The sequence below is a fragment of the Mytilus trossulus genome, chromosome 4 (assembly GCF_036588685.1).
Source record: "Mytilus trossulus isolate FHL-02 chromosome 4, PNRI_Mtr1.1.1.hap1, whole genome shotgun sequence".
Lineage (NCBI taxonomy): Eukaryota > Metazoa > Mollusca > Bivalvia > Mytilida > Mytilidae > Mytilus > Mytilus trossulus.
The window spans coordinates 5248751-5271616 of record NC_086376.1 but is presented as its reverse complement, the minus strand read 5'-3'; the positions used below and the strand labels follow the sequence as shown (position 1 = coordinate 5271616).

Genomic DNA, 22866 nt, shown 5'->3' with positions numbered 1-22866 from the left:
TAGTATATAATGGAATGAAGATATAAGACAACCATTTGAACTCTTTTTTATAATTAACAATTACAGATTTTCAGATTAGTTTCTTAAAGCAGAATTTGCACATCAACGATAAATAAAAGGAGAAGATGTATAATAAACCCGCAAATTGGACAACATTGTGACATCTAGAATAGATAAGAATTTACCTACATTCATTCCCACTGATGAAAAAATCATCCTATCAGCTTCACTTTAGGAAAGTAATTTTCTCCTGAAAATGTCTATACCAAGTTAGGAATATGGCATTTATGTTTCACACGTTCCGTTGATTGGAAGCGTTTGGTTTTGTCAATTTTTATGAGTTTCCCCTTTTTGAATATGCATTAGAGCTTGGCATTTTTGTTTGATATACCCTTTTCCCTAACATTTAAAATCTGAGGATCTGATATTTGACAGATTGTGTTTTCTTCGGAGCTTTTTAAACTTTCTTTAAAGTCAGATATTTAGTGTAAGTACTAGCCTTTATTTAGGAAGATTCTGATTAAAATTTGTTTTCACTCTATGTTTTGTCGAGACAACAGTCTAAGCAGAGGGAACTATATGAATTTAATCAGTCGATAATAAGCGTTTGGGTTTGTCAGTTTCTTTAAGTTTCCTTTTGATGAATATGTCTTGGAGTTAGGCATTTTTGTTGCATTTTTTTCATTCTGTTTTTTTCTTCACACATAGTTGTCAATATAAGGGAATTTTATGCGACCATCAAACAAGTGAGCGGATTAGCTTGCTATTATAACAAATTCAACCCACCCTCTACATAAGAAAATGCATGTACCAAGTCAGGAATATGACAATAGTTATCTATCATTTAATGTTTGAGCTTTTGGTTTTGCCTTTTTTATAGGGACTTTACGTTTTGAGTATTTATCGGAGTTCAATATTTTCGTGATTTTACTTTAAAAAAAAATATGATAATGAACAACGGTTAGATTTGCCTTACGCTGCAGAAAGTATTATCGTATAATTGAACATGAGTTCTGTTTTGTTTTTAATATTTGTCTTGTCGTATTTCTGTTATGTAATTATAGTATATATTGAGGGGATGATATCAGAAACCCATACGAACTCTTGCGATGAATAAATAATTACAGATTTTTGGATTCGTTTCTAAAAGCCGGATACATATCAACAATAGATAAAAGATCGATATGTGGGATAAACGCAAATTAAGCATAATTCGGAAATCTAGAATAGATGTGAATTAACCGACTTTAATATCCACAGATGTCGAAAAATCCTATAAGCTGCACTTTAGAAATATCTAATGGAATGTCAGTTCTGTTAATTTTTTCTTTAAGTCTAGTCGAGTTCCTGTTATGTAATAATATAGAATGGATTGAAAACGAATCAATATTAGAAATTGCCTCTCTCCAGCACTTCAAAATAGGAAATTACTCTTCTTTCTAATGCCATCAATGTAAACACTAGCTTAAAGCATTATTATACCACATACAAATGGATTTCATATTGCTGCAATTAAGATAGAATATTAATATGAAATATTATAGATCTCTTTCACATTATGACGTATTTGTAAATAAACAATTCTCATTTGCATTTTTGAATTACACTTTTATAATCTATGATCTGATCATTTTAATTAAAACTGGTGAAAATTGACGTATGCTAAGTCTGTTTGGAGAGTGTCTCACTTTAAGTTTTCTGTTCTTAACAGTCTTTTCAACAACCCATTGGGGATACGTAAGAGGCCTGTTGCATATGGGAATTGAACCTGCCATTAATTCGGATCGACAAATTCTGCAAAACTTACAAATTCGTTTTCTTAGTAATTTTTAATCATCCTGACGTCTTTTCTAGTAAGCATGAAGGTTATTTTCTAAGGATAAAAATAATTGATTAATATTAATCTAATCTCTTCAAAATATATGGGAGAGTAATATCAACAATTTTATCACATTTAATTATATAAAAAGATCCAAATACTAGATAAAAAGCATGCAACTGCAACACATAATGTAACATATCATCGTCATGTTATAGTCACACTTATGTAACGGCGACCATCATTTCATCGTCTATTCATTTTTCGTTTATCAATAGTCCCTAAGAATAAATTTGTACACAGTAACAATAACGGGATACTACTTATAATAGATTTTTAAAAACTTTTATGTCGAATTTACATTTATAAACGACAGTGGCGTAGCACCAGTCTAGCATTGTAAACATGTAATCAAAAACACTTATAATATTATACTTGAATTATTTATTTACTGGGAGAAGCAACCACCCAGACCCCTTGCTTTTATTTTATTTTACAATGTGAACACCACTGAAACGCAGGCATGGAATTTAGAATTAACAGAATATATATAATTTTCTTTTCCAGTGACAAAGAGTGAAATTAATTTTCACAGTGCTGCCAAAGATAATGACTTGGAATCAATCAAAAAGCTTCTTAGAGAAAAAGTAGACATCAATTGCAAAAATAATGTGAGTGTTCATTGAACTTTTAAGATTTTGTAGCATAGATGTCCATTTGACCATTTAAAGTCGTTCCCTCCTTACAAAATAGTTATTTGGCATTTTAAAAGCTACTTTTCCAAATTCAAATATGATATTTTGGCGGACTACATTTCTTAAATTGGTTAAAGTAAAGAAGAACTATAATATTTTCCCACTATGTCTTCAACTTGATGAATAAAATTATACTGTTTATCTTTAATAACTTTTCTGTTTGAATTTTCCTTGGAGCTCAGTATTGTTGTGGTTATACATTTTACTTAATACATACCCTCAACTTTCATTAGCGAATATCTGCAATAGTTGTTTATTTTTCACGATATTTCAGTTGGATAGAACACCACTACACTGGGCCGCAGCTAACGGTAACCTAGACATCTTAGAAAAATTGGTTGACGCCGGGGCAGACGTAGAAGCAACAGATAAGGTACGTCTAAAATAAAAAAGGGCGGGATACATTTTAAAGAATTTGAGGAATATGTAGCATATTCGTTCCCTTTGCAGTAAATGCCATTATTATTTTACTTTATTTCAACGTGTTTAGGGCGCTGTTGACGTAAAACAAGCAATAATCAATCGATCATCCTAACTTCAATCACTTATTATCTTTTATTTATGTTTGCATATGTGATAATTTTTTGTTGTTGTTTTATGGTTATATAGGGTTTGTTGGTTTGTTATGCTTCTATGAAACTTTTTCAATTATTTATTGAAAGTGCATTTCAACTCGCTTTGATATTGCCGAGTAAATGCAAAAATGAAATGTATTATGCGCATCATGTAGCCTTGAAACAAACTCAAATGTGGGTGAATAACTTTAATCAGTTCCCTTTTCATTGGTGCACTAAATATTTCTAGCGTTAAAACCAAAAAGCCTTTTCATAATAAATTTTCATCTTCAATAATCAAAAGTTGTCTGAGACCTCTTGAAGGAAAGAACCTTATTTGGCATTTCATTTCTAAGGAATAGGAAAACTAAAAATCACACACTCCACACAGAAACTTTAAATTTTAAGATAGTGTATGTCAAGATTGGTAAAGAAATATGTTCTACGAACCATCTAGCGCCTTAGCTCAAGGATTTGATGTTTGAATCAATTATAAACACAGCATTGGGTCCCACAATGTTGTCGTCGAACTACCTTTAGTATATGAAAAAAATAGATACAAATTAAATATTAAAACCGCGGAGTTGTGAAGCGGTCTTAACGTTGTTCGTTTGTTGCACAATGGTTCGTTCGCTTGGTTTTGCGTTTCTAGAAAAAATTGAATGCAAACTCGTAACTCTTCAAAGTCAATTACTGTAAGTTAGAAAAAATATCCAAGTTACTATTGCGTTGTACGCTTTCCGTATATTACTGTCTACAATCCCATTCAAAAGCTTTCATTTGTCATATCCCTCAATTTTACTCTCGATTATTTTTTTTGATTAGTGCCTTTGTTCATTGACATTTCCCATGATACCACTATAAAGATGCCCCCTTTCCCGCCTCATATATTACATTTCTTGTTCATTGAATATTCCAGACGTATTCCGTTTTGTTTATATGTGTATCAATTCTGACGTCAGGCGACAAACAAAACATAAATATTACCGGTGTTATATAGCCATTCTTCCCCCATGCCAGTTTTTCCCCCGGGGGAAAGACTGGCATGAGCCAATATTTCCCCCGTGGAAAGTTTGGATCATTGCCATTCTTCCCCCGCGGAAAATTGACAATACGTATACATATAGTCACTTTTCCCCCATGCCAATCTTTCCCCCTATATTATAGATATCACTGTAGATATATACACGTCTGAAAATTAACCCGAACAGTGTTAGAAATAGGTTTATAGATACAAATTTTTAGTTCTTTTACATAAAAAAAAGTCTGTCTGCAGGTTTATCAGTCTATCTATGTTTCAACTAATCTGTCTTTCTTTGTGTCCCCTAGTTTTTATACATTCTCAACTGCATGTCTGTCTGTATGTCGACAAGTCTGTCTACATATTCACCCGTCTTTTCACATGTTTACCAGTCTTTCTATGCTCACTAGTCCGTCTATATTTTCACTAGCTTTGAAATAGGTTTCAGATACTGCGAGTACTTTTATTTCGGTGTTTTGTTTCTATTGTTTTTATGTAAGTGATTATTGTGCAACGTATCAACATTTTTAGTGAAGCCAATTTCAACTGATATTTTTTTTTCTTGCGGTGTGCTGTCCTAGGTTGGGTTCATTGGGGAGGGTTGAGTTTATGGCCATCACATTGTTTATGCACCAATGCCCATTCGAAAGCCAGGAACATGTAGTACCGGTTACAGTGGTTGTTGTTGGTTCATGTCGTTTGAGTTTGGGTTTTTTGTAAATTATTTTGTAATCAATTTGTTTGTTTTGTTCCCTTATTTGTATGGTCGGAGCATTTTATAGCCGACTATATATGGGTTTTTTTTCTTTTGGAGGCCGTACGGTGGCCTTTTATTACTTACTACCAGGTCCGTGTAACTCCGGTGGATATTTGTATCATAAGTGCTAGATCGTGGTCGACCCTATATATACACCTTTAGGGCAGGTGGAATATTTTTGTAGATCTTGTACAGCGAGTCACAATAATAGAGGTAGTTCCTGTACTTCCGATCCAAGTTTCCACTGCACGTCTCCCATGCTGGTTGGAGAGGGGGTTCATATCTCCCCTAGGTTTGATGAAGTTTCACACTTATCGGACTTCTTCTCCTGAATGAAAGCTTAAAGGCGATGAGTATTTTTCTCTATCCATGCCTTTGATGGGTACTTTTACCTTGTGGTACCAAAATGATTTACCATGTAAAGTCAAAATCTTCAAACTGACCAGAAGTGGTTGTATTCAGTAGGTCAATGATACCAAGGGTTCACGATTGAGAATGGATGTGATCACTGCATCAGAATGTGCTTCGTGTGTATGTATACATGATGTATATAAATACATATCAATTTATATTAATACGATGAAGCTTTGGTACCGCTAAACTAATCAAAAAAGATAATATTTTTTTTTTAGGATAAAAATTTCTAACTGACGTCGCCGACGTTATAAGTTTATAAAGGGGAAAAAATAGCTTATCATGCCGCAAAGGGGAAAAATTGGCCTGATCCTTGTTTTCCCCCTATAACGTTGAGGGGAAAAAGTTGGATCATGCCAATTTTTCCGCGGGGAAATATTGGATCGATCCAGTTTTTCCCCCCGGAAAAATTGGCATGGGGGAAGAATGGCTATAGGACACCGGCATAAATATGTACAAAAAAACTTCTTATTAATTACAGTATGGGATGAGACCAGTTTTATGGGCAGCCTGGTTTGGTCATTTGGAGGCTATGAAATTTTTAATCAACAGCGGTGCTACCCCCAGATGTACTAATAAGGTACGATCTACGTATAAAATTACTTAATTTTATATATCTTTTGTGTTTAAATATGCATGCTTACGTCAATTTACTAGTAAACAAAATGATTGTATAGCGGAAAAAAATTAGTCTGTCTGCTGAAGATTTAAATAGCTGAAAACTGACATAGAAAAATTAGTTTTGACGTAATACACATATAATATATAATATAATTAGGTCAATGCGCTATATATAATAAAGTACAGAAAAGGAAACAAATAAAAAATTATTAAGTACATTTCTCATGAAATATCGTAATCTTGATAAACATTATTTTGACATTAGCTTACACTTTCTCAAATATTTTAAGTATATGAATACGTCAATAGAACATCAACCAAACGACACAAAACAAACCTCCAGAAACAACACAGTTAAGTTTGAAAAAAGTAAAATCACAAAAGTACTGAACTCAGAGGAAAATCAATTCAGAAAGTACATAATCAAATGGCAAAATGAAATAACAAAACGCATCAAAAACGAATGGACAAGAACTGTCATATTCCTTACTTGGTACAGGCATTTTCAAATGTAGAAAATGGTGGATTAAACCTGGTTTTATAGCGCTAATCCTCTCACCGTGATGGCAGTCTCATCAAATTCCGTTGTATTTACATTGATTAGGATATTGAAAGTAAATTAGGACTGAATTTTCAGAGTAAGAGGTTTAGGTCATATTGGAAGTTTAAGCTTTATATTCCTCTACAGTAATACTTTTATGATCTAGAACAGTTTATTGTTTTGATGACCTTGTTTACGACCGTTTTTTTCCCCAATTTATTATGTTCTATGTCATTTTTATGGTCTTCATAGAATTGTCACATATTATCAAATTCTTAATTTGTAATTGAGTGTTATCAATATAAATAAAAAGCAAACGTGGATATGAAAAATAGTGATAAAAGACTTAGAAATAAAAGACGGACAACAGAATGATAACACACAGGAAAAAAACCAACGTACAAACATCAGTCTAAAACACAACACACACACTAAAAAATGATAAGGGTGACCTCAGGTCACTTCAATTAGTTAGAGACCATCATCGTCTAATAGATAAATTGTGAATAATCTCACTAGAAGCGAGGAATCTGTATTTTGCTAAATTTTTGTTTATTGCTGTTAATTTTATATTGTACTTCTAGCAAGGCATGGGAATTCTTCATTGTGCTGCACAGAACAGTCACGTCCATATCATGAATTTTATATTTGAATCTCTTGAAGACTTTAAAGTTGACGAAATGGAAAAGGTAACGCAATAACATTTTAATAGTTTACAATAGAGTAGGGTTTGCGTTCATTATTTATTTCGAATTTAATTTATTAAATATTCAGAAAATGCTTATGCAATCGGAAAACACAATGTGAATTTTAATTCCTGCAAAATGAACCTTTTGTTTTGCATAATGAAAACACCATGGCATACTAAACAATTTTTTTTTTATAATAAACAAATAGGATTATTTTCGATAAAACTCCATTAATGATAAATGATATATAAAACAACCCCTAATTTCAAATTATATCTCAGGAAGACTCGAATATGATTTTATATTTTTTTTTTACAGTCAGACAGAACTGCATTATTTTTAGCAGCAGAAGAAGGACACATAGAATCTGTCATGAGACTGATTGACATGCGTTGTGATGTCACAATAAGAGATAAGGTAAAGTAACTCAGTGTTTGTCTTTCTAAAGCAATACAAAATACTCGAATTAAAAGTAAAATTCATAAAAGGAAAAATCAAACGTTTTCAAACAAAAGAAATAATGAAAATACAACATATTCCTGTCCTAGTGATAATTGTGAAGTTCAAAGTCAAATTTAAAGTGGAATCCTGTTTTACGTAGAATGTTTGACATTGTCGTCCAGCAATAGAATAATGTGGCATAGCTTCAGCAGAACATCATTAAAAGTAGAAATTATTACATTACAGTGGATGCAGTTCTTCACGTTTTTCTAAAATTAACTATAATTTTGGATCAAATCGGTCATTATGATTTAAACAAATCCTTAAATACGGGACAATAGTTATCAAAGGTATCAAGCTTATTATTTTATACAACAATCGTGCGTTTCGTCTACATAAGACTCATAAGTGACGCTCCGATCCAAATTGTCAGAAGTCAAAAACGTATATGTTGAAGGGCATTGAGAACCAAACAAAACATATGTTGAAGAGCATTGAGAACCCAAATTTTCATAAGATGGTGCCAAATACGGCTATGGGATATGAAAATCCTAATTATTTTGATTATTCCATACTTTTTCAAACAGTAGATTTATAGACGTTACCATATGAGGCCAGAAAACAATATTTATAAAGTGATATATATAAAGTCTTCGTTTACTTTTTAACTTTATCTTCTACGGTGCTTTTTGTCAATTTGTATTTGCTCAGAAGCTGTTATTTACATGTACGATATGAAAAGGTACTGAGCAGAAATTGATGGACTGCAAGCCAAATATGTAAAAAGTATCGAATTTACTGCAAGCAAAATGTCTGATAAAACAAGATAATCCCTCAACCAGAAATTAATACTTTTAGTTTCATTAAATAATTATTATCAGAGCGACGTTTAGCTTCAGATTTTTTAAAGACATTTTGAAATAAACAATGAACGTTTGAAACATCAATACATTATAGAAGTCAAAATCGATTTTGAAAAAACCAAAATCACACAATTATACGTTACCTTTTTGTTTTGATGATCTTTATCATTGGATTTGTTAAGTATTATAAAAATTGGTGTATCTATTTAAGATCATTATTATATTAAAAATTACTGCTCTCATTCAATCAACAATCTATCATAAACGGCTCCCTCTTATCCGATTTTTAATGCCGATTTGCAGTTTTCGTTTTTTTTTAAAATTATAAAGGGTCTCTTGAAATGAGCCCATTACAATTTAGAAAATGTAACAAGACTGACAACAAATTCACAGGTGTATTTAAATATTTTAGGAAGGTGAAACAGCTGTACATGTTGCAGCTAGGAAAGGTCACCACCACGTGGTTAAAAGACTTCTAATGATTGGTGCTTTAGTAGATGACAGAGATGTTGTGAGTAGACACTTATACTCTATCAAAACAAGAAATTAACCATCAGTTTTGTTAAGTACTGATAGAGATTAGAAAGGAGGGATTCAGGGATCGTAGCATTTAGCATAACTCTACCACATGGCCCTTTGTCTACAACTATTAAGGAATCTTATCTGCTGATGTTTAGAGTTATCTTAATGTTTATTTTTGTATTATAGAGAATACAAGACTCTATATTGCTATATGTTCTTAGAAATCTGATGTACATTAGTTGTCGTTTGTTTATGTAATTTATACGTGTTTTTTGTTTCTCGTTTTTTTATATAGATTAGACCGTTGGTTTTCCCGTTTGTATGGTTTTACACTAGTAATTTTGGGGCCCTTTATAGCTTGTTGTTCGGTATGAGCCAAGGCTCCGTGTTGAAGAGTCGTACATGGACCAATAATGGGTTTTTTAAAATTGTTATTTGGATGGAGAGTTGTCTCATTGGCACTCACATCACATCTTCCTATAGCTATTAACATAAAATGGTCAATTTAACATTTAAATCAAGGGTTTGTACGTGATGCTCTAAAAAACAAACATTTGTAAATAAAACTTTCTTGTCCTGTGTTTATCCCCTGCTAATGAAATATTTCAATAGTTTTAAAAAATAAGGCACATTTTTCGTACACATAAACGGATACCAACGTTGCTCTCTTACATATACCAATTGTTCAGAGCTTCTATATATCAGGCGTTAAACACCTAAAAGAGGGACGAAAGATACCAAAGGGACAGTCAAACTCATAAATCTAAAACAAACTGACAACACCATGGCTAAAAATGAAAAAGACAAACAGACAAACAATAGTACACATGACACAACACAGAAAACCAAAGAATAAACAACACGAACCCCACCAAAAACTAGGGGTGATCTCAGGTGCTCCGGAAGGGTAACTTATGCACATCTTCAACAACCGTAACTCTCCAACATATGATTATAATTTTATTCATATTTGTATCTAATATTTTTCTCTTTAAATAATTGGCAAAGTAAAAGTAATAACACAACACCATCTTATGACAATAATTCATTATAAATTCATATAATTGTATTTGTCATACCGTGCAAGCAAAAACTACCCGGATATAAAGCCTAGCCTACTTCATCTAGACCCAGCTTTGCCTTAGACAATCAGAACGTTTTTTTTAATAATCCATAATTTATAAACGGATCATTATAGAAAGGTTGATTGTAAACCGTGTTATTATTAAAATTCTGACTAAGTTGTTTATGATAACACCAATCCACCAGCATTGGTTCTAGTCCAGTGCTTGCAAATAAAAAAACCCACTCTTTAGCATTGGTTATATTAGTACTGTTTTGTAAAATAAAGCACAGAACAAACTATGTTTTTAAAACGAATAAAACCAATATATTCTTATAAAACCATATTTTCCTATGTTTCTCAGATATTTCGAATGCGCATTATTTTATCTCTTATTTTTCATACACAATCACCAGCAGCAGAAGATATACCTATTTGTTAAATATTTTCTATGTTATAGTTTATTCAATTATTTTCAAGTACGTAAACCACACAGACTTGGTTTTATTGCATTCTTAACTTAGCTATATATTACAAAAGAAGATAATCTTAGTGATTTTACTGTAAATAGATGAACTGTCAAGTTCTATCACCGTTGTAAAGTAAAATACCCTGTGGACCTCCATAAATCTAACAGACTATTAAGATTTGCGGAAGTTGAAATGGTGTTGTGATACTTTTCAAGTAAATCAAGCTGCTGGTACCTGTAGCTATAAACACAAGCAATACAAAGATGCCATGCTAGCTGTTAAACATTTTCACAGAATAGAAACACTCTTTATTTAAGTACAGTTAACTGATACCAAAAAGTAAAATACCCCCCAAAAAAAACCTAAACTACAAGGACAATTCAAACCGGAAATTATTGTGTCTGCGCATAATACAAACAACAAATGCAGAAAAATTACACAACATTTTGAAATTTGAAATGATATCTCGTAACGAGTATCGGTTGACCGTATGCTTAATCCTATAGTGATTAGGTTTGCCATTTCCCTTCAAATGCTCTTCTCCGACACCGAGGATTATAGTAGTAACTAGTCTCAGAATCTATTATCGATATCAACAACAAAAAAAACTGCTGTATCGTATGACAAGTTACAACTTTGTTATAACAATTTTCATCGAGTTAATCCATGAACGTTTTGTAAAAGTTACCTCTCCTTAAATATTTGATGTGAACCGATTGTTGCTAAATCTCACAACCGTAAGTTGTAAGAAACTATGAACTTTTGATACATAACCTTGAAGTTGAGCTCAACGTCAAATGTCAAGATTAAGATCTAGATTTTTACTTTTGCTTTTTATAAGTTATTCTGAAACCAGTGATAAGAGGAAAAAAGGTTAGTGCACATTTTTGGCACATTGAGGCAATTGTCAATTTTTATTCAAAAGGTAGAAAAGATTCCTGTCTGATTTAAAATTGCAATAAACAAAGATTTATTTCTGAAGATGTGTAATTTAAAAATGTATACTGTATGTATATTGAAATATGTTGTGATTTATATTGTGTATAATATGCTCCTGTTACGCAGTCTTCTGCGGCTGAGTTTTCTTTAATAAACTATGAAACTATAATAATCTAGTCGGCCATTTATCATGAAATTCAAAATGTTCAATCTGGTATGCTCAGCAGGCGTGACCAAACTAAAATTGTATATATGCAGGGTGGTTCGATTAAAGCCATATTGAAATACTGTTTAAAAAATATAAAATCCTTTTTTTCTTAATGTTTAAACCTTCTTCGATTTGTTTTCATTCATGTTTATGTTCTTAGGATGGTAGAACCGCCTTACATGTAGCAGCAGATAATGGTCACGCAGACGTTGTTGATGTATTATTGGAATTTAATGCTGGTGCTGACACAGAAACAATAGTATGTATAGATTAGAGGAAATGAGTTGGAATATGTTAGATGCATTTAAAGTGAATAATTCGATTCTTCTACAAATTAACGATAACAGTAAAGTAAAAAACAACAATTTCAATACGCAAAAAATGTATCTATATAGATAAGGCAATACTTGAGTAGATTTGAATAGAATTTATAACAATCCAGAGTGCTTGTCTCTATTTTTAAATATTTCTAAATATTTTTGAAATAATTCGAAAGATACCAAAGAGACTTTCAAATTTATACACAAACTGACAACGCCATATCTGTAATTTATGTATTTTTGTTATTCCTTTTGGAATCGTCTGCCTATTTTGTAATTGCAGACATGCATGCAATCGATGATAAATAACAGTTTTCCTATTTTACATAAATGTAATGATCTCTCAGTCCCTTACATATGCATACCTAAATGATCTCTTAATGCATATATTTTAACACGTATTTTGTGATTTTTCAGAAAGGAATGACCCCATTACATTTTGCAGCAACAAATGGCCATGACGAAGTAGTTATGACCATAATCAAAAATGGTGCTTATATTGACGCTCAGAATTTTGTAAGTAATACTAAACTTATCATAGATACCAGGAGTGAAATTTTGTACGCCAGCCACACGTCCCGTCTTCAAATTCCAACAGTGACACTAGAATCGAAGAGTAAAAAAGGCCAAATACCACACTGAATAGGATAGTTTGACATATAAATTGACACTCAAAAGAAATCGTCGTTGTTTTCCTTCATCTTCTTTGTGATTTATTTATGAATCATTTAACAAAGATTCGTAAAAGGTTTTTTGAAACGATACAAAATATTTTATAATTCGATTTTAAGAAAATAAAATCTCCTTCGCTTGTACTTTAAAGTTTACTTGATGTTTAAAATATAAGATAAATCCATAAAATATAAAACAAAAAGTAAAGCTACTCATTCTACTTGTTTCCGTCGTTTGTCATTGTCTATCTTCATAATTTCTAGCAAACATATTGATAGATCGATATCAATGATAATTGTTCTCTGTGGTAAAGTTTTGTATGAAGACCAATTACCTTGTCATTAATGATATATCTTCTTTTCATATTCTTGAATACAGCACATTTTCTTAATTGGTTCAAACTTTGTACTTTTTTCATAAATCGAATACATTGGTAATCGTGTTTGGAATTTTTTTAACAATACATGTATATTCAATTTAAACATTTTAAAGTATGGTATTGAAATTTCTAACATTTTAAGTTACACTGTAACATTTAAAGTGTTTTTTTTTCCAAATTTTTACTTAAATGTGTCTGTTATTTATTTCATTAGCAAGGGAACACTGCATTACATTTGGCAACTTTAGGAAATTCCCGCCACATTATAGAAATATTGATCCAAGCTAACTGTGACATCAACATAGCTAACAATGTAAGTATGCCAAGAACAAAATGGAAGCATCTAATACGAGGTATCTGACAGGAGAAAATAGTTAATTGTTCTCACATCACTTAATTACAGTGTATAATACAGAGAACAGGAGTCAAGTGTACGACGAAAATTAGATCAACGTCACTGATATGACATTTTGCAAGGTTACACAAGTAGATATATACAGACGTTATCAAATAAGACCTAGATAGCAAGATTTATAAAAAAAATATAGAGTAATGCCTTGTGTATCACTTACCCGACTTATTGAATTGTTAAAACAAGACTCATCATCATCCATGAACTATTGTTTTATTTGTTTTCTATCATTCGATTTATGACTTTCGAGCAGATGTATACTTCTGTTGCCTTTATTTAATGCAAATAACTTACACACTTTGAATCGTAAGTTTTGATATCAAAAAATGTTTACCTATGGAAATGTGTCTACATGCTAAATGGCGCCTGCACAAAAAAGAATAAGATAAGAAAAAAGTGAAAATTAATCTAGTTTTGTATAACTTTTATGTAACAGTATTTTGTATAACAGTTTACCTTAATGTGTAGCAGTTACTTTTAAATTATATGCGTATAAATACCGGTTTATATACTTGTTAGCGATTCTACGTAGTATATTAATTTGTACCGTGATAACAACAAAAATGACACATTACGTAACATAAAAAGAAAGAAGATTAAAATACTCTATGGCAAGATTCTTGATCGAATGCGTGTATAGTTCGACTTAAACATTAGATAATTAATGTTTAGTTCTATAGAAAACCATAGTTGTAAAAAGTAAAATAAAAAAAGAACTGAACTTTGAGGAAAATTCAAATAGGAGAGTCCCTCATCAAAAGGTAAAATCTAAAGCTGAAACACATCAAACGAATGGATAATAACTTTGTAAAGACATTTTCTGATGTAAAAAATGGTTGATTTAACTTGGCTTTAAAGCTAGCGAAACTACTCACTTGTATGCAATTTGCAGTAAATAAAAAGGAAACAGTGCCAGTTTCCCACAATCTACTTAGCGACAGAAGGATATGATTAAATTAACCCATCTGAGGTATTTTCCACTGGTAGTTGATAATTTATAGTTCGTACCATTGATTCTAGAAATTGATTGCTGGTCAATATTATGAATCAATTATGTATCATAATATCAGGTAATACATTCTTTTTCTGTCTTCACAGCGACAGCAAACTGCAATACATGTAGCTGTAGAAAATGGTTTTCAAGAATCTGTTGAAGTATTATTGGCTGGTGGTGCTAATCTTTCCCGGCGTGAAAAGGTAATTTTAATCGTATGTATTAAACGGTGTAATAAAAAGAAATCATGAGGTGAAGCAATGCTCAGTTTCAAAAGGTATCCTTTACCCACCAGTTATTGGTGTTTTAAAAACAGTTTAGAATTCAAAATGTGTACAACTAAATAGCAATTGTAAACATGTCTTGTTTATAGCATTGTTTCGTTAATGCTGATGAATATACATGCAATGGATAAGTAGTATGTCAAACAGTGAAAGTAATTGGAATCTTATAAAAACTACTTATTAAAAACAAATTCTAAACGAATTTAGAAATGACTGTAAAAAATCATCAATAAAAATGCAGATTTCCACGAATTTATAGTTTGGTGTCAGATAAAAGATTCAGAATTTCATTCAAATATAAGATTAATTAAAAAATGATAATCCAGGATTAATAGATTAAAATACAAGACAAGTTCAGGGTAGACTTTTAAGAACTTAAATGACTAACACCTATAGTCCCATACGAGCATCGTAATGAATATGCATAAAATATTTTCCACTGAACGTTTAGCAAACCAACAAACGATCAGTTTAATATAAGCACACGAGAAACTAAAACTAAAACGTACATATTTTTACTGAATATTTCTTTTCAATTCAAAGCTGGGAAAAACACCGCTTCAACTGGCATCTAGAGGAAGTTTTGTTGCGATTGTAGATATGATAATCAAAGCTGAAAGATACTATGCAGTTACAAGGGTAAGCTAGTGATTTGAAAATGTTTGAAGAACATATTGAAAATTTTTGTTTGAATAGTGTTCTTATAGAAACTTCAGTCGTAGCTAATATTCTATCACTTATTAAATAATACAAAAAAACAAGTTTGGATTAGAAATTTAAAGACTTTTTAAACAAAACGGAAATTTAAATGTTTGTTGTGAAACTTTTTATGTTTTCCTAGTTCAGTTTACATTTCAGTCTAGTTATATGGTTGTTTGTTTTAAACGCTTTGCTTCTATAAAACATATGGGGGGGATTCAAGATATTGTACAAATAAACTCATCATAGATACCAGGAATAAAATTTGTATATACGCCAGACGCGCGTTTCGTCTACAAAGGACTCATCAGTGACGCTCGAATCCAAAAAAGTTAAAAAGGCCAAAATAGTACGAAATTGAAGAGTTTTGAGGACCAAAATTCCTTAAAGTGTTGCCAAATACAGATAAGGTAATCTATGCCCGAGGTAGAAAAGCCTTAGTATTTCAAAAAATTCAAAATTTTGTAAGCAGTAAATATATAAATATAACCATATCAATGACAATTCATGTCCGCACAAAAAAGTGCTGACTACTGGGCTTGTGATACCCTCGGGGAAATAAATATCCCCCAGCAGTGGCATCGACCCAGTGGTTGTAAATAAACCCATCATATATACCAGGAATAAAATTTGTATATACGTCAGACGCGCGTTTCGTCTACAAAAGACTCATCAGTGACGCTCGAATCCAAAAAGGTTAAAAAGTCCAAAAAAGTACGAAATTGAAGAGCTTTGAGGACCAAAATTCCTTAAAGTGTTGCCAAATACAGCTAAGGTAATCTATGCCTGAGGTAGAAAAGCCGTAGTATTTAAAAAAAATCAAAATTTTGTAAACAGTAAATTTATAAATATTAACATATCAATGACAATTCATGTCAGCACAAAAAAAGTGGTGACTACTGGGCTTGTGATACCCTCGGGGAAATAAATCTCCACCAGCAGTGGCATCGACCCAGTGGTTGTAAATAAACTCATCATAGATACCAGAACTTAACATTTGTATATACGCCAGACGCGCGGTTTCGACAAAAAAGGTCCATCGCAGAATTCGACAATAGTTGGCATCAGTCCTGATTTTTATATTTCATTGTACTTAGTAGGTGCATCATCGTTCTCTCTCTTCCTTAAAGAGTATGATGTCCGAAGGTATCACAAGCCGCTGTTAGCTAGATTCTATGTTGACCTGAATTATCATTTATATGTCATTAAAATAAATCATTGTTTACCAAACTTTGTGTTTTTTTTTGCGAAATACTAAAGATATTTGCGAGGAAAATCTTACCTTTTTTTTATTATGCAATAACTCTTCGAATTTTGGATTTTCAATGCACTTCAACTTTGGACTTTATTTGACTGATGAGTCTATTCTAGACGAGATGCGCGTCTGGCGTACACATTTTTAAGTTTGGTATCTATAACGAGCTATAGAAGGATCTGTATTAAAGGCAAGAGTGTGCATTTAACTCTATATACTAGGTCCTTTGTCTATATTTGCTTTAATTTGTTTTATTTAAGTATGATCGATCTTAAAAAATATTTTACATAAAAATATTTATTTCTCGAGAACATGATAAACGATAGATAACTCTAGTTCAGAAAATGATTTTCTGGTAAGAACATTTGAATATAACATCAATTAACTTTATACCAGACTCTTATCTGCTTTTTCTTCTCTTAATATTTCCTTTGTGTTTTTTCCACTGTCAATTCAGTGATATTATAAATTTGAATGTTTTCGTTGCTACATGTATAGCAGAATAAAAGCTACTGTTTGAACTAGGCATGCTGAATTCTTATCAGAGTTGATCAGGATAACATTTCCCCCCTCCCGAATGACGATGGTTCTCTCATAGTACCCCGAGTTCTTCTGCCAATATAAACTGACTGTTCAACACGGTAAATAGAACTGAAATCCGCATAAAACGTTAACAAAAACCCTAATGGATCAAGCAAGCAAGCAAGAAATCAAAGAACTCTGTAATACCAATGTGTTATATTTCAGTGTTGTCTTTTAAATATCTAGACTACTTAAGTTTTATCATCGCAAATTGGGTAGATGAAACCGTGTGTTGGTGTCACAACATATTAACGATATCGGTTTCTAAAATCTTTAGATACAAGTAGGGTCGTCTGTTCTGTATTATGATTTGTGTTCTTTAAAGACATGTTGATTATGGCAGATGATGGACGCATAGCATAACAATAACAATATTGACGCACATGATCTCGTTCCTTTTGGGACAATGTTACTAGCTTGTTACTTTTATTTGTCTTTTCTTTATCGATGTTCGAAATTTTAACATTTGTAAACTTATGTCGGTTTACTGTGTATTTATTAAAAACTGTTTTTACTATCAGAAATGTATTTGCTATGATCACCATGCAGGATACTACTACCTTATTTTAAACTATTCATCTTTTATCCATTTTTGTGGGTTTTGTTCTCCATATAAAAAAAAATGCTTTTAACATTGCCCTTTGTATTGATCTCACAAAATATTGTCTTGACGATTTGTTGGTTATATGAAGGGAAATTCCTTATAGAAAGCTGTTTACAAAGGTTTAAGCTTAATATCATCTGTAGGACATTAATTAGATCTGACACTTCGTTTCGATTTCCCTTAACTAAGGTAACTATTTATAAGAATTTTCACGTATTCTTAAAAAAGGAACACAATGAATGATCTGTTATGAGTAAATGATATAACACAGCATGTCCAAAATGTTCATTGGCATGAGGGTGAGTAGATTTTCCCAGTTTTCACATAATTGTCATTATCGTTTTAAACCATACCTAAAGGACAACACAAAACACAACAAATTACCTACGCATGAATTGTATAAAGATCATATAGTAAAATGCCTGTGGCCAGTAAACATATAGATATTCCTTCTCATGTTCATTTAATATAGATAACTAATATATGAAGAGCTGTAAAATAGTAAATAACTTTCATAGTACTTTAACATCATATACGTTAATACAGGAATACATGGAACAGGAGTTGGATTATGTTGACCCACACCAGTACCTGAGGACACCAAAACATCCATCATCAACGCAAATGAAAGACATTTTATGGAAACTTGCTACAAAACAATTAAAAGCAGGCGACTGGAAAAAATTGGCCGTTCACTGGAAGTTCACTTCAGATCATATAAGATGTATTGAACATCAGTACACTGGTATGTCTTTAAATTGCATCAGTACCACAACAGACACAGTAAGGTTTATGGTTTACAAAGTGTATACATTTATGAAACTTATAAACTCATTGTGTCTCATCGTTTAATGCATAATTTCAAAGCATGCTGAACCATTTCTTTTATGCTACGGTGTTATATATCTTGTCCGGGATCTGTCTTCTGTCTTTATTTTAATGTTGACCCTTATTTTATATCTTGTAAGTGATTTCCATAAAACAAAATGATGAACAATTGTTGTAAAAATAAAGAAAATGCTTAGAAGACACACAATATGAAAATACATTTAATGATATTCCTGTCTTTAATAGTATAGATATATAAGTATATACCCCATAAAAGCATTAAACAGTTGAATTAAAACAAGCTGTACACTTCATTAAATTGAGAACAAAATCAATAAATAATTTACGTCAACACGTTCAGAACATGGTGCTTGACTTGATAAATACTTTGCAATGGTGTCCCTTACATATATCAGTCGTAATACGTGAACAGTAAATACTGGCTTTCCGGCCTTGTAAATATCTACAAGGAAAATAAATACTCCCTACTGGAACTGAATCATTTTATGTGTTTGATCTCGTTTAAATATTCACTATCCTTTAAAACAATGTGTTATTATTCTTACATTTGAATTACAATCAGATGTGACATTTGCCTACATCAAATTTGTCCATTTATACCGTAAAAAGGGTATGTTAAAAAATATCTTTTTTTTTACTGAATATTTTTTCATTAACCTAATCTATCATTCATAGGTACAAATAGTCACAGAGAACATGGTTTTCGACTTTTAATGATTTGGCTTCATGGAGTGCGGAAAGATGAAAATGTTATCAAACTTTTATTTGAAGCATTAGTCGCCATAGATCGCCGTGGTTTAGCAGGTAAGTTGAGAAAATTGTAATCGTCTTTCATTTACACTAAAATCAAGATATCTGTGATTTATTGGAATGATAGTACTTTACTATTTACAACTGGATATATATATCCTTTGATATATTCAATTCCAAATGTTTTCGTTAATGATTATGTGGAAGAATTTAGTTCGAATTGTATCCTTAAGGCATGTATAAATAAACTCATCATAGATACCAAGATTCAATTTTGTATTTACGCCCAGACGCGCGTTTCGCCTACAAAAGACTCATCAGTAACGTTCGAAAAAATTATCTTGTTATCATCTTGGCAAAATTTCTATATGTAGCAGAAGTCATACCTTGTTTGAATGCTGGTCCTTCTATTGGGGTTCATAGTCTAAATTATTGTTATATTAATGCAATTGAATTTTATTAATTTTATGCTTGTAAAGTTTTATTTTATTTTATACCCATATCATCGAGACTTATGGGTCGAACACAGTTTCCGTTATTTTAATATTACTTTTCGCATTTAATTCCGTTCTGTAGATATTAGACTGTATATTTTAGGTCATAAGTGTCCACAAAAAATACTGAAAAATTTACACATGCTTAATCTTAGTATTTAACATTGTGACATACTTTTTTTGTTTTGAAATATAATTAAAAACATCTATTAGCTTTGCGATATTTAAGAAAGACATTTTCACTATTTATCCAGACTATAATACTTGTATAATCTCTTTAATCCTTGATTGGAATTGACTAAATATTTCTTTTCAGAACAAATGCGTGGAAAATCTGAAGCTCGATCACCGAAAGTATGTATGGGAAAAATGTGTGCCATGTGTTGACTGAATCCGATGAAGGAAGTCAATGTAGACGGTTGTATCATATTCCAAATGAAACAGATATCACCATTATAACATACAAACATAAGACATTGGTGTCATTTAAAGTTATGGATGCATATATAAATTGATCTCAGCTTATACATTTGAATATCATTCGAGTTTTGAAAGAAAATTTGCATAATATCATCAACATCATAAACTTCTAGTCATCTTTTTTGAAATATTTGTCTATTGTTTGATGAATTTATATGATTATGTTAATGAATTAATTTATTAACTTTTTATGAATGCTTAAAATGTGTATGTTGGTGCATTATCAAGATGTAGTGTAAGAGAACTTTCCTTTATAAGGAAGATTTCTGTATTTTATCAGATATAATTTATCGAATGTGTTTTACTTATGACTATATAAACTTTTATATTTATACTTATTGATTTTAGTTGAGATATAAGATAAGAAAATATAAGTTTAAACAAATCCTGTTAGTACTATATGTTCTGCTTTACCTCGTTTTATTAAATGCATTGACATTATACGCAAACAATCCATTATACTCTCCTCGAAGAATTATCTATGATTTCTAATTCGTTCATCTGAAAACACTTGTGTGAAGTATTCACTTCAAGAAAAAACTGAAGTATGTTTATACAAAGGTGCTGACCAAGTGTTGTTACTTTGTAGCCGATCCATCATCCAAGATGGTCGCCAGCGAGGGACTTTTAACATGGGACTCTATGGAAAATGCATACAAATGACTTCTTTAAGGGAACCACTGAATGGAATGTAATCAAACATGACATGAATGTTCTTTATGAGGTGCTGACTAAGTGTTGTTACTTTGTAGCCGATCCATCATCCAAGATGGCCGCCAGCTGGGGACTTAGTTTAACATAGGACCCTATGGGAAATGAATACAAATGACTTCTTTTAGAGAACCACTGAATGGAATGAAACCAAACATAGCATGAATGTTCCTTATGAGGTGCTGACAAAGTGTTGTTTCTTTATAGCCGATCCATTATCCAAGATGGCCCCTAGCGGGGGACTTAGTTTAACATAGAGAACCACTGAATGGATTGAAACTATATATATTTTACAATTCTATCATTTAGTTTAGATTCTAATCACATAGTGGTGCTTTTTCCTGAATTATCCATACAAAATGTGTCATTTTGTCACAACCTGTAGCTTAAGAAAATGCGCGGTGACCTATTACAATGTATCATTTTTATTATATTTTCTAAAATATATCAATATGTACTACGTTTTGGCAAAGTATAAACAAATTTTGTCATTTTTAATTTAGACTTCAATACCACCTTGAGTTCCTATCATTTAAACACTGTAAGCACTTAAATACGCCTAGCTAAACCTCTCACTTGCGCATGAAATTTTGATATATTGACATCAATGTATGAAGAAGAAAAACAGAAGTAGAAGGTAAAAATGTAAAAATTAGGGGTACAGCAGTCTACATTGAGTTAAAATCAAAATCACTATAAACAAACAAAAATGCAACAAAGAAACAAAGAAACACAAAAAGGCATATAAACAAAGCACATTAGCAAACATGAATGCCACGAATACAAAAATTTACAATAGCACAATAACACATTGACGGGATATTAAGTTCAGAGCCACGTTATATGTAACAAATAAACATAAAAAGGAATTTAGACAAATAAAATTGAGAATGAAAATGGGGAATGTGTTAAAGAGACAACAACCCGACCAAATAAAAAACTCAACAGCAGAAGGTCACCAACAGGTCTTCAATGTAGCGAGAAATTCTCGCACCCGGAGGCGTCCTTCAGCTGGCCCCTAAACAAATATATACTAGTTCAGTGATAATGAACGCCATACTAATTTCCAAATGGTACACAAGAAACTCAAATTAAAATAATACAAGACTAACAAAGGCCAGAGGCTCCTGACTTGGGACAGGCGCAAAAATGCGGCGGGGCTAAACACGTTTTTGAGATCTCAACCCTCCCCCTATACCTCTAACCAATGTAGAAAAGTAAACGCATAACAATACGCACATTAAAATTCAGTTCAAGAGAAGTCCAAGTCTGATGTCAGAAGATGTAACCAAAGCATATAAGCTAAAATGAAATACAAGAATACAAAATTTACTACAAGAATAGCAGGATTACACAATGACAGAATGAATAAGTACAGATTAACGTTATTTTAAACAACGAAACACAAAAAGTCATGTACACAAAGCACATTAGCAAAAATGTAGAACAAGAATACAATAATTTACCATATGACAATACCATAATGATAAAATGAATAAGTATAGAGCCATGTCATGTATAATTAAGAAGCACAAAAAGGCATATAGACAAAGCATATTAGCAAAAAGGAAAGACAAGTATACAAACATTTTACCATAGAACCATAACACAATGACGGGATGTATGAATACAGAGTCACGCCAAACGGATATCACCAAAAACAGACTGAACAGTCCAAAGTTATATGGCACTGGCTACGGTTAC

At 31.7% G+C, this 22866-nt stretch overlaps 1 protein-coding gene across 8 annotated transcripts in view; it reads left to right on the top strand.

Moving 5' to 3' along the window:
• The window catches only part of LOC134714532 (ankyrin repeat and death domain-containing protein 1A-like), a 57783-nt gene extending 36845 nt beyond the window's left edge, over positions 1-20938 (top strand). For 2 of the 8 annotated variants that reach the window (XM_063575844.1, XM_063575843.1), the window contains exons 3-16: positions 2387-2490; positions 2849-2947; positions 5802-5900; positions 7067-7171; positions 7490-7588; positions 8888-8986; positions 11838-11936; positions 12415-12513; positions 13263-13361; positions 14559-14657; positions 15282-15377; positions 18425-18623; positions 19403-19531; positions 20288-20937. In XM_063575844.1, coding sequence (XP_063431914.1) covers positions 2387-2490; positions 2849-2947; positions 5802-5900; positions 7067-7171; positions 7490-7588; positions 8888-8986; positions 11838-11936; positions 12415-12513; positions 13263-13361; positions 14559-14657; positions 15282-15377; positions 18425-18623; positions 19403-19531; positions 20288-20358 — 1496 coding nt within the window. In that variant the 3' untranslated portion in view covers positions 20359-20937. Of the gene's footprint in view, positions 1-2386; positions 2491-2848; positions 2948-5801; positions 5901-7066; positions 7172-7489; positions 7589-8887; positions 8987-11837; positions 11937-12414; positions 12514-13262; positions 13362-14558; positions 14658-15281; positions 15378-18424; positions 18624-19402; positions 19532-20287 lie in introns of all 8 variants that reach the window. The other 6 variants (XM_063575846.1, XM_063575847.1, XM_063575842.1 and 3 more) reach the window with 5 other exon arrangements.
• The last annotated feature ends 1928 nt before the right edge of the window (positions 20939-22866 follow it).